At 40.8% G+C, this 13108-nt stretch overlaps 1 protein-coding gene across 1 annotated transcript in view; it reads left to right on the forward strand.

Annotated features, from left to right (window-relative positions):
* jmjd6 (jumonji domain containing 6, arginine demethylase and lysine hydroxylase) overlaps positions 1-13108 on the forward strand; it is a 41119-nt gene that overhangs the window by 13925 nt on the left and 14086 nt on the right. The window contains exons 4-5 of the mRNA XM_078225521.1: positions 2424-2559; positions 7094-7232. Of these exons, the coding sequence (XP_078081647.1) occupies positions 2424-2559; positions 7094-7232 (275 nt within the window). The remainder of the gene's footprint in view (positions 1-2423; positions 2560-7093; positions 7233-13108) is intronic.

Consider the following 13108-nt stretch of genomic DNA (forward strand, 5'->3'; position numbering starts at 1 on the left):
TATTTGAAGAATTTCTTAAATTGTTCTTTTTGTTCTTCATTGCATTGAATGCACAACCTGGATCCCCTCTCATCCTTCTAAACCCCAGCGAGTACAAGCTCAAACTATTTAATCTCTCCTCATATATCAACCCCTTCATCTCCGGAATCAGTCTGGTGAACCTCATCTGAACTGCCTCCAATGCCATCATATCCTTCCTCAAACAAAGAGACCAAAACTGAACACTAGTCCAGATGTAGTCTCACCAGCACCCTATACAAATGCAACAACACATCTTTGCTTCTATAGTCCAGTCCTTTTGCAATAAATGCCAACGTTCCATTTGCCTTTTTTATTACATGCTTCACCTGCATACCGGCCTTCTGCGATTCATGAACGTAGACACCCAGATCCCTCTGTCCAGACGCATCTTGAATCTGCTTTCCATTTAGTTAATATTTGCTTTTCTATTTTTTCTGCCAAAATGGATAACCTCACATTTATCTATATTAAACTCCATCTGTCAAATTTTGCCCCATTGTCTTTTTATTCCTCACCTTTAGGTTTGGGCTTTCACTGCTGGTGTGGACAAGTTGCATATAGCTGTGATATGTTAATTGTCATTCTATGAAGGATGTTGGCTTGCATTGAGTTTTAGATTTTATGAGTACTTGAGTTTCGAAGATTTGGATCCTTCTTTTGAAAATAAATTGTGTTGGGAAAGCTAACATCTTTTAACAAGCTGAAGCAAAATCATGATTTGATTTTGTGGATGTTTTACAAGTAGGAATTTAACATGTGGATTTTACACCTGACAAAGGAAAGGTCCCACAAGAAAAGGTGATGGCCCTTTAAGTGCTGATTAGCCATTTCAAGTCAGTGGTAATATCCTGTAAACCAGTAAGAATACTATTCTAAAATATCTCATAAAAAATACTGAAAAGTTAGTGAATGCTTCGAAATAGTACAACACTAGTTATTCACGACTCCTTAGTGTTGCCCAATAGCAAGTCAATAAATTGCTTGCTGAAATGATTGGCCAGCTTTCTCTGTACAAATTAGGATGGGTAATGTTTCTGCTGGGAAATAGTGCTGACACTTTTTTAAGTCTATTGTAAAGTCTTGCAGAGCAAGAAGGATAGTGAGACTAGGCTAGACGGTTTAAGTGGAGAAAAACATTACACAGCTTTGATAATGATCTTGATTTGATTTGAGTTATTGTCTCGTGTTAGCAAACAGTGAAAAGTATTGTTTCTTGCGCACTATACAGACAGAGCATGCAGTTCATAGAGAAGGAAATGGGAGAGTGCAGAATATAGTGTTACAGTCTTAGCTAGGGTGTAGAGAAAGATCAACTTAATGCAAGGTAGGTCCATTCAAAATCTGATGGCAGCAGGGAAGAAGCTGCTCTTGAGTCGGTTGGTACATGACCTCAGACTTTTGTGCCTTTTTCCCGACGGAAAAAGGTGGAAGAGAGAATGTCCAGGGTGCGTGGGGTCCTTAGTTGTGCTGGCTGCTTTGTCAAGGCAGCGGGAAGACAGAGTCAATGGATGGGAGGCTGGTTTGCATGATGGATTGGGCTACACTCACGACCTTTTGTAGTTTCTTGCAGTGTTGGGGAGAGCAGGAGCCATACCAAGCTGTGATACAGCAGAAAGAATGCTTTCTGTGGTGCATCTATAAAAGTTGGTAAGAGTCGTAGCTGACAAGCCAAATTTCCTTAGTCTTCTGAGAAAGTAGAGGCGTTGGTGGGCTTTCTTAACTACAGTGTTGGCATGGGGGGACCAGATCAGGTTGTTGGTGATCTGGACACCTCAAAACTTGAAGCTCTCGACCCTTACACTTCATCCCCGTTGATGTAGACAGGGCATTTTCTCCTCTATGCTTCTTGAAGTCAATGACAATCTCCTTCATTTTGTTGACATTGAGGGAGAGATTATTGTTGCTACACCAGTTCACCAGATTCTCTATCTCATTCCTGTACTCTGTCTCGTCATTGTTTGAGACCCGTCCCACGACGGTGGTGTCGTCAGCAAACTTGAAAATCGAGTTGGAGGGGAATTTGACCACAGAGTCATAGGTGTATAAGGAGCATCGTAGGGGACTGAGAGCACAGCCTTGTTGGGCACCAGTGTTGAGGATGATCGTGGAGGAGTTGTTTGCCCTTCCTTACTGATTGCGGTCTGTGAGTTAGGAAGTTGAGGATCCAGTCGCAGAGGGAGGAACCGAGGCCCAGGCCACGGAGTTTGGAGATGAGTTTCATAGGAATAATGGTGATCTGTGAATCAGAAAAGATGGAACTTGCACGAGTGTAGGTTAGAAATGGGTTCTGGCTTTCTCCCATCCAATTCTCCGTCAGTTAATAATTAAGCTTATTTAAATGGGTGTTAAATTGATTGAGATTTAGAAATGGATTCCTTACATAGAATTTTTTTTTCTTTCAGGTGGATGGTGGCATGTAGTGCTCAATTTGGATCACACAATTGCTGTTACTCAGAACTTTGCCAGTGCAACCAATTTTCCTGTTGTATGGCATAAAACTGTTAGGGGACGGCCTAAACTATCCAGAAAGTGGTACAGGTAATATGAAATGAATTTTTGAAGTGCAGCAGACTTTTGCTATTGAGATATAGTTTACGGCGGGTCAATGATGGTGTATATATGTTAAGACATAGTATTGATGGGAAAATAGCCTTTCCTCAGTTTATATTTCAGCTTCTCTGTGATGCATATTGGCTGAAGGTGGCACGGTGGGACAGTGATTAGCACAACTGTCTCACAGCGCCAGGAACCCAGGTTCAATTCCAGCCTTGGGTGACTGTGTGGAGTTTGCACATTCTCCCCGTGTCTGCGTGGGTTTCCTCCAGTGCTCCGGTTTCCTCCCACAGTCCAAAGACATGCGGGTTAGATTGATTGGCCATGATAAATTGCCCCTTAATGTCAGGGGGATTAGGAGGGTAAATATGTGGGGTTACAGGATAGGACAGGTCTTGGGTGGGATTGTTGTCAGTGCATGCTCGATGGGTCAAATGGCCTCCTTCTGCACTGGAAAGATTCTATGATTCTGTGAAGCCCATTAAGGCAGGAGGTCATTCAATCAGAGACCAGACAAATTCTAGTCTTGATTTTGTGCTGATTTACTTGATTTCAACCTGGGAGCTATAGTTGGTCTTGGTAACCATGAATCAGGGGCAGCTGTCCATTGCCCTATACAGGAAGCAGCATGTGCAGACATTGAGCAAGGACAAGATTAAGTATGGTTCCGATCTCCCATTGCTGATAATCTCATGTCAGTGGTCACATATAATGAATAACCACTTGAACAATGTGGCAGAAGATTTATTTCCTGTTAAAGAATCAGGGGAGAGAGAGCGCATAGAGAATTAGCACTAAAAAGCAGGAGAATGTGATTTTTTGGGAAAGGAAATCACTTTACCAGCAAGTCCATTCCTTATTCAGACCAGTACCACCTGCCCATTTTCATATCATGTCTATTCACTCCAAAAATTCAACCAATTTCCTCGTCTACCATTTATTCTGTCTACTTCAATGGCCTTTCATGGTAAATTATTCCACAATTCTCTTACCCATTGGGTGACAAAGTTTTGCCACTCTTCTCTTCTTACCCCAAACTTTCTCTTCCTCTTGAAATGCCATACTATGCACCTTTGAGGCACATTTTGAGAGCAATTTAGGGAGGCTTTGCAGTCTTTTTGACATATCAGACCTCATCGAATTGCCTTTACCAGCACTGAGTACAGAGTGCAAACACGATTCCTCAGTTTATGGGAAATTTACATGATTAGTATTCCTGTTGAGTTCCATCACTTAATGGATATGGTTGCACGGGTACCTTGTGCCCTACTATAATTTGCTGAAATGACCATTTGCCATGTGTGAATGTAGACAATGATTGTCAACAATGATCAGAGTCCTCAGCAACTTTACTCTTCCTAACCTTGGGATGCTTCAGCTGTTGCAGATCTGAGATTGTCTAAGTTAAGACTGGGATTTAAAAGTAAAGTTTATTCATTAGTCACAAGTAAGGCTTAGATTAACATTGCAATGAAGTTACTGTGAAATTTCCCTAGTCGCTACACTCCGGCGCCTGTTCGGGTCAATGCACCTAACCAGCACATCTTTCAGACTGTGGGGGGAAACCGGAGCACCCGGGGGAAACCCACACAGACACGGAGAGAACATGCAAACTCCACACAAACAGTGACCCAAGCTGGGAATCAAACCTGGGTCCCTGGCGCTGTGAGGCAGCAGTGCTAACCACAGTGCCACCATGTTGCCAGCTTCTGCATGGCTCAGTTACTCACCACTGAGCCACTGGGAGAACCTAATTGTTAGTGTTTACTGATATTTGCACCCCCTTCACCATATAGAATTAGCATTTTTGCGCTTCCCCACCATCTCAGGGGCAACATAGAAACATAGAAAAACTAGAGCACAAACAGGCCCTTCGGCCCACAAGTTGTGCCGAACACATCCCTACCTTCTAGACCGACCTATAACCCTCCATCCTATTAAGCTCCATGTACTCATCCAGGAGTCTCTTAAAAGACCCTATTGAGTTCGCCTCCACCATCCCTGACGGCAGCCGATTCCACTCGCCCACCACCCTCTGTGTGAAAAACTTACCCCTAACATCTCCCCTGTACCTACCCCCCAGCACCTTAAACCTGTGTCCTCTTGTAGCAGACATTTCCACCCTGGGAAAAAGTCTCTGAGAGTCCACCCGATCTATGCCTCTCAACATCTTATACACCTCTATTAGATCTCCTCTCATCCTTCATCTCTCCAAGGAGAACATTATCCTTCCTCCAATAAGGTGACAGTACACCAGATGAGTCAAGTAAACCTGTAACAAAATTACAATATAACATGACTGATTTTTACTCTGCACCGCCGATCATACAACCAAGTACCTTAATTGCCTTTTTAATAGCTGCTAAATCTTGGCTAGTTCTTGTTCTCACATTATTTTGTTTGCCTACGTTGATATAAATCTGCCACTCTTTGGCCTTGTAATGCAAAAGAATGAGCTCTTTCAGAAACTGGCCAAAATTTTCCTCATTATTTGTGCTGCCTCTTTCTTCGTGTCATCCTCAACTTTGCATAATAAATTAATAAAAGTAGATATCCTACACAGATATCTGATGTGATCCACTTGTAATCTTCTTGGCTTGAAAAGTTCCTATTTTTGGCTATCCTCTGTTGGCTACTTTCAAAACACTTTTAGAACAAGGAAAAGATTAGTTTCTCCTTGGATCCAGAAACAGAAATAAGATAATTATACCGCAGTACTGGAGGAGATTTGGGATCAAGCCGTTCACCTGTCATCTCAGTTGGAAAACACATAGCTCATTCTATTGTTACCCTTTGCATAAGTTGCTTTTGTGACTTGGCTCTTGTAAGTTGTGTAATTCATTTGCTGTATTTTGTGGCAAGATTCTCAAAATTTAGGAGGACTAAAAGTCAGTAGCTTAGTCAAACCATGTATCATGGCTTTGTTCATGGTACACCAGATGAAAACTGATTTTCTGAATACTTCATCAGTTTATATACATAGTACTCTTCTATATGAAGAAATAATCTACTTACAGACTAAAGAATATAGTTTTTAAATAAAAAGTTTTTATATTAAATTCTGATGAGTAATGATATAAAAATTGAAACGTACTTGAATATCCTTTATTATTTTGCAATGTGATGTTTCCTGTACATGCAGAAATCTTTATCTGATTCGGATAATCTAGAAATTGACATATATTTCTCAATCAGCTACATTTAAATAACTTACATATTGTTCCACTCAAAGATCTCTCTTAGTGCCTTTGTTGAACCTGCTTTAACATACAAAAATACAATGAATCCTAAATCCTAAAGAGAAATCTAATTAGACAGATAAATACCACTTTTCATAAATACTTACCACAGAGTTTGGCCCTGAGGTGTTTCTGATTTTTAATTTTATTTTAGCATTTCTTCATTGATCCCTGGAAAAGGGTGCCATGTGGAGTAAATATGCTATGGGTGGCATCAATTGCAGACATTAAGAATTGACCCCGTTCTCAGATTCTGTGAATAAGGATAATGTTGAACACCTTAATCTATTGCACCATATACATCAACTCTTTTGTTTGAACTGGAGTGTAGAATTAATTCACATTAAAATGGAATCACATCAAAATGAAATCTTCAGTTTATATGGGATTTAATCGTGTTAAATGGAACTAATCCACAAATAAGTACATTGTGATAACACTAGTTTCAGCTGTGAAATGCAGTATATGCAGCTTTAAATTTATAGATTATTTAGGTATAAATTTTATATTGGCCCAGATTTTCTGTTGTAATGCAGTGAAACTGGCAGAGTTCGTTATCATAATGTTTGAAACTGGCAGCAACTTCTGGCACATGTACAATTGAACATAGAAATCTAGAAGTTGCTATCGGTGATTCCCTGCTCCTCCACAGTTTGTGCTGCAGGAAGTCCTCAAAGATTGATATCAATTAGAAATTTCTAATCTGATGTGAAACTCCACTTGTATGCTAATATTCCCACTATAAAAGGAAACCCATCAGGAAGTTATGCCTTGTTAAATGAGGTGTAATGGAGTTTCTAGTGACATATAAACTCCGTAACCAATGATGAACAAGTTCTCTGGCCTTGAAAAACTAGTTTTATATTTGTGGAATGTCTAATTTCTCCATTCCATGCTTCCATAAATCAAGTAATTTTTAAAAGTTTGATATTTCATCTAAGTTAATTTATGTATATGACCTCATCTTTATTTTGCTTTCTGTAAAATTATAAAAAGTAAGTGATAAACCAGTTTGTTACTTCCTGGTTTGCAGTCTGTGAAAATTCTTCAATGTGATTGGCAGATTAGCTAGTGTGATGGAATCACTGCTGATGGATGCCAAAAATCAACTATAGCTGATAATGGAATAAATTAACATCAGGGAAGGTGAAATCCACTCCACAAGGATAACCAAATCTTCATCGCAAGCTTTCATCTGGTCAGTGGTGAACTCTGGACCTTTGTGCTTAGTTTGCTTTGCTGAGAGGAATCAAACTATTTCTACTTTTGTATTTTTGCAGGATTTTGAAGCAAGAACGCCCAGAACTTGCTGTGGCCGCAGATTTGGTTGACCTGCAGGAGTCCACGGGTATTGCATCAGACAGCTCAAGTGATTCCTCTAGTTCATCTAGTTCTAGTTCCTCAGACTCTGATTCAGAGGTGGGTTTCTTTTCCTGCAGATAATTGAGTGAAATGTCTCCGATTTATGGTGCCATCAGTAGAAATTGAATAATTTGTGGAAACTAAATCTATTTTGAATCATGAATACAGTATTTATGTCTTAGATGTAACAGGGTTCCTAAGAAATGGGCTGTTGTTATTGTTTTAAATAAATTAGTAAAGGAATATACCTTCACATTGATGGGGCCACAATACAGTCTTCAAATTGCCTGATAATCTTTATAGCAATTAAAGTAAAATTCAAGTCAAAAGAGAGAAACTGTTTACAACCACAAAAGACTGCTCTCATTTTGGCTAACTTAATGTGGCATCTTTGTGTTCAATATCTTTACATGCTTATAACATGGGGGGTCTGAATGAAGTATAAACTATCGGATGTTCTGCATTATGCGTTACAACAATCTCTGACCCCTGCTCAAACATTTGAGAGACCTGCTACTGGCACTATAGGATGTTTGAGAGATTAGAACAAATCAGCCATATACAGCCAAAGTGGTTCTAAGTAGATTAAGGAACCTTCTCAAAATACCAGTAAAAAAGAGTAAAGGGAATGAGAGACTAAAATATTAAAATATAAAATTCGTTATGAACAGAATAGGAAAACAAATATCTTAGAGGAGATTGTGGTGAGGTTGGAGAGTGATTGCAGACAAATGAGGAAAATCAACAATGATGCAACTAAACCCTTATTAATTTTTCAGTGTTTGAGGATTTTAGCATTGGATCAGGGCAGATTGTTAACTGTCTTTATTTTGCATCTGATGGATACAATACTTGGTTTTGAAATGCCTGATATTGAGAGCTTACACACCAACACTGACATCATTCAGTTTGATCGTCACTAGAGTCACCTGCCTCCAAAAATATTAACAGTTACTACTTAAGGCATTGAAAATAGTTACCCAGTTTTTTGTGTAACATAAGAACATAAGAAATAGGAGCAGGAGTAGGTCATCTAGCCCCTCGGGCCTGCCCCACCATTCAACAAGATCATGGCTGACCTGCTCCCCATATCCCTTGATTCCCTTATCGATCAGAAATCTATCTACCCGTGATTTAAACACATTCAGCGAGGTAGCCTCCACCACTTCAATGGGCAGAGAATTCCAGAGATTCATTACCCTCTGAGAGAAGAAGTTCCTCCTCAACTCTGTTCTGAACCGGCCCCCACTTATTTTGAGGCTGTGCCCTCTAGTTCTGGTTTCCCTTCTAAGTGGAAAGAATCTCTCTACCTCTACCCTATCCAGCCCCTTCATTATCTTATATGTCTCTATAAGATCACCCCTCAGCCTTCTAAACTCCAACGAGTACAGACCCAATCTGTTCAATCTCTCCTCATAAGCTACACCCCTCACCTCCGGTATCAACCTGGTGAACCTTCTCTGCACTCCCTCCAAGGCCAATATATCCTTTCGCAAATAAGGGGACCAAAACTGCACACAATACTCCAGTTGCGGCCTCACCAGTGCCTTGTATAGTTGCAGCAAGACCTCCCTGCTTTTATATTCTATCCCCCTCGCGATAAAGGCCAACATTCCATTCGCCTTCTTGATCACCTGCTGCACCTGCAGACTGAGTTTTTGCGATTCGTGCACAAGGACCCCCAAGTCCCTCTGCACAGTAGCACGATGTAATTTTTCTCCATTTAAATAATATTCCAAATTTACTATTATTTCTTCCAAAGTGGATAACCTCACATTTGCCAACGTTATATTCCATCTGCCAGATCCTCGCCCACTCGCTCAGCCTATCCAAATCTCTCTGCAGGCTTTCCGCATCTTCCACGCAATTCGCTTTCCCACTCATCTTCCTGTCATCAGCAAACTTTGATACCCTACACTCAGTCCCCTCCTCCAGATCATCGATGTAAATGGTAAACAGTTGAGGCCCCAGCACCGATCCCTGCGGCACGCCACTGGTCACCAACTGCCAACCAGAAAAGCACCCATTTATTCCAACTCTCTGCTTCCTGTTAGATAGCCAATCCCCAATCCACGCCAACACCTTACCCCCAACTCCGTGTACCCCAATCTTCTGCAGCAACCTTTTGTGAGGCACCTTATCGAATGCCTTCTGTAAATCTAAAAACACCACATCCACCGGTTCCCCTCTGTCAACCGCACTAGTCACATCTTCATAAAAATCCAGTAAATTCGTCAAACACGACTTTCCCTTCATGAATCCATGCTGCGTCTACTTGATCGAACCATTCTTATCCAGGTGCTCTGCTATTTCCTCTTTAATGATGGACTCCAGCATCTTCCCAACTACGGACGTTAAGCTAACCGGCCTGTAGTTACCCGAACGATGGATGGGATAAAAATAACCTAATTTCCAATTAAATTTTAAGAAAGGAAAGGTTTCAGATGGATGTAAGAAATCCATTTTATTCTGCATTAAGCGATAGTTAAGAACATAAAAGCAGGCGTAGACTATAATTCAGTGGTCCAGTTAATAGCTAATGGATGATGCAATATATTGTGTTTTAAGACAGTTACTGTAAACAGACTAAAAGCACTATTGTCTAAACACTAATTTTGTGGGTTACTTATACTTTTAACAATAGAACAGAACTTTTAACATAACCAAAAAAGTATCACTATCAGATATACGTAACATTGTCCTTTAAGTAAACATTCAATTCTCCGAGAACAAGTCCATTGGGTGGCACAGTGGTTAGCACTGCTGCCTCAGAGCGCCAGGGACCTGGGTTCAATTCCAGCCATGGGTCACTGTCTGTGTGGAGTTTGCATGTTCTCCCTTTCTCTGCGTGGGTTTTCTCTAGGTGCGCCGGTTTCCTCCCACAGTCCAAAGATGTGCGGGTTAGGTTGATTGGCATGCTAAATTAACCTTAGTGTCAGGGGGATTAGCAGGGTAAATATGGGGGGTTACGGCAATAGGGCTTGGGTGGGATTGTGGTCGGTGCAGACTCGATGGGCCGAATGGCCTCCTTCTGCATTGTCGGGATTCTATGATGTGACCAGTCAAACTTGCTCTGCCATTCAATACAATCATGGCTGATCTTCAGCTTCAACTCCACTTTCCTGCCCGCTATTCATATTCTTTGCTTCTCTGAGAGACAGAAATCTGTCTGTCTCAGCCTCAAATATATCCAATGATGGAGGTGAATGCAAAATAATAGGATAGGAGGAATAGAATCAAGGACACCTATCTGGAATAGGACCCATGAAGGTGTATGATAGTACTGCACAGTTTGGAGTTATGGAGTTACAGGCATTGGTATCAGAAGGTCATTTCACTTGTAGAAAAGCAAAATATTGCAGATGCTTGAAATCAGAAAGAAAACAGAAAAAGCTGAAAGTACTCAGCAGATCAGGCAGCATCTGTGGTGATGGAAGGCCATTAGCCTGAAACATTAATTCTGTTCCTCTCTCCACAGATGCTTTCTGAGCTGCTGAGTATTTCCAGCATTTCTGTTTTTATTTGATATTTCACTTTCCTTTATTCTGATTTAGATTTTTCCACTTTTTTTTTCCTTTTACTTCCTTTTCTTAAAATTTGTTCCGGCCTCACAGAAAGGGAGAGGAGACCAGAAAACAATGAACAAAGGCATTGAGAGATTTCGAGAAAGAATAAGACTAAGCACGGCAGAAAATGTAAATTAAGCAAAAGTATGGGTTGGGGGCGGGGTCAAGAAAGTGGCAGCAGGAAATGCAAATCATTTCCGAGACAAACAGCTGAGACACATTTTAAGACTGAAATAGTTGCTTGTTACTTTGTTTATCTCACATCTCAAAAAAAGAGCTGTAGCCAGTTCTGACCAAATAAAATATCACCTAAGATAGCAGCTAGGTTGCCACTAAAAGTTATTTTGAGGAAAACAAGTTTTTTTAAAGCTGTAGTTTAGCAGCTTATTAGTGGTTATACATAATTCCTTTGGAAATATTTTTTGTAAACAAACCCTGTAACTGTATCTATCAGAAATCGCCTTTTTGTTTGCCTGAATTTTATGCGCAACCAACAGAGAGAGAAAGTAATGGCTGATCAGTTTTGACAGCCTCCAGTCCCATCTACTAATATGTGATTTTGAAAACAAATTATTGATTTAATTGGTCCACATCATTAACTTCTCGTCCTTGCAAAAGAATGATTTTTGATTTCTGAAATGCTAAAAGGCTGCATCATGGATTGGAAAGCTGACAACTTAATGAATGAGCAGTTGCCATGAATGTGTCTTCAACTTCATCCATTTTTTCCAGAACCTCACAACTATACAATTCTTCCTCCCACTCTCTCTTCATCGATAGATAGACCTTCAAACAGTTAGCCTGCATAGATCCCTCAAGAGTGACTACCTTCAGATTTCATGATTTAGCTAACTCTGGACCTTCCAAGGAAAACTTATTTACACAAATTGTAACAGACGTCCATTCCATACCATGATTGATCCACCTGTATATATTTGTTTCATAAATCACTAAAGTTAGGCATGTTCAATGTTGCCCAAGTCTCACGTTTCCTTCAATAGGCATGTACTGCAGATGATAAGACATGTAGAACAGAACATAATTAATCGCTGCCATCGCGCCCTCATATGCTGCCTCCTATTCTATCTATCCTTTATCACTGAGCAGCAGCCCAACTCACTTCGCATTCCTCTGGTTGGATTCTCTCTTTTGGAGACGGTCATTGCACTTGTGTGGCTCAAATGTTACTTGCCATTCATCAGCCCAATCCTGAATGTTGTCCAGATCTTGCTGGGAAGACCATCAGGACCCAGGGACTAATCAACCCACAGCTCCAACATTTTGTTCAGTCTACTTCCCTGGTGATTGTAATTTTCTTGAGTATCTCCCTCCTCCATTTCCTGATTTACAGCTATTTCTGGGATGTTAGTTAATCTGTGCATTAGTCTGGGCCTCTGGATTGTTAGTCCAGTCACATTACCACACACCACTGTCTCCCCCTGAAAAGCTTGGCATATAGATTTCCAAACTGTGGTCCATGAGATAACCTGGGGTTTCTGAGGTCATTAGATAGAGTCATAGAGGTTTACAGCATGGAAACAGGCCCTTTGACCCAACTTGTCCATGCCATCCTTTTTTTAACCACTAAGCTAGTCCCAATTGCCCGCGTTTGGCCCACATCCCTCTAGACCTATCCTCATCTTACCTATGTAACTAAACACTTTTTAAAAGACAAAATTGTACCCGCCTCAACTACTACCTCTGGCAGCTTGTTTCAGTCACTTACCACCCTTCGTGTGAAAAATTGTCCCTCTGCGCCCTTTTGAATCTCTCCCCTCTCATCTTAAACCTTTGCCCTCTAGTTTCAGACGTCCCTATCTTTGGGAAAAGATGTTGACTATCTAGTTGATCTATGTCCCACATTGTTTTATAGACCTCTATAAGATCACCCCTGAGCCTCTTATGCTCCAGGGAAAAAAGTCCCAGTCTATCCAGCCTCTCCTTATAACTCAAACCATCAAGTCCTGATAGCATCCTAGTAAATCCTTTCTGCACTCTTTCTAGTTTAAAAATGTCCTTTCTACAATAGGGTGACCAGAACTGTACTCAGTATTCCAAGTGTGGCCTTACTAATGTCTTGTACAACTTCAACAAGAAGTCCCAACTCCTGTATTCAATGTTCTGACCAATTAAACCAAGCATGCCGAATGCCTTCTTCACTACTCTATCCACCTGTGACTCCACTTTCAAGGAGCTATGAACCTGTACCCCTAGATCTCTTTGTTCTATAACTCTCCCCAATGCCCTACCATTAACTGAGTAAGTCCTGCCCTGGTTCGATCTACCAAAATGCATCACCTCGCATTTACCTAAATTAAACTCCATCTACCGTCCATCGGTCCACTGGCCCAATTGATCAAGATCTCG

Source organism: Mustelus asterias, chromosome 12, assembly GCF_964213995.1.
Source record: "Mustelus asterias chromosome 12, sMusAst1.hap1.1, whole genome shotgun sequence".
NCBI classification, from domain to species: domain Eukaryota; kingdom Metazoa; phylum Chordata; class Chondrichthyes; order Carcharhiniformes; family Triakidae; genus Mustelus; species Mustelus asterias.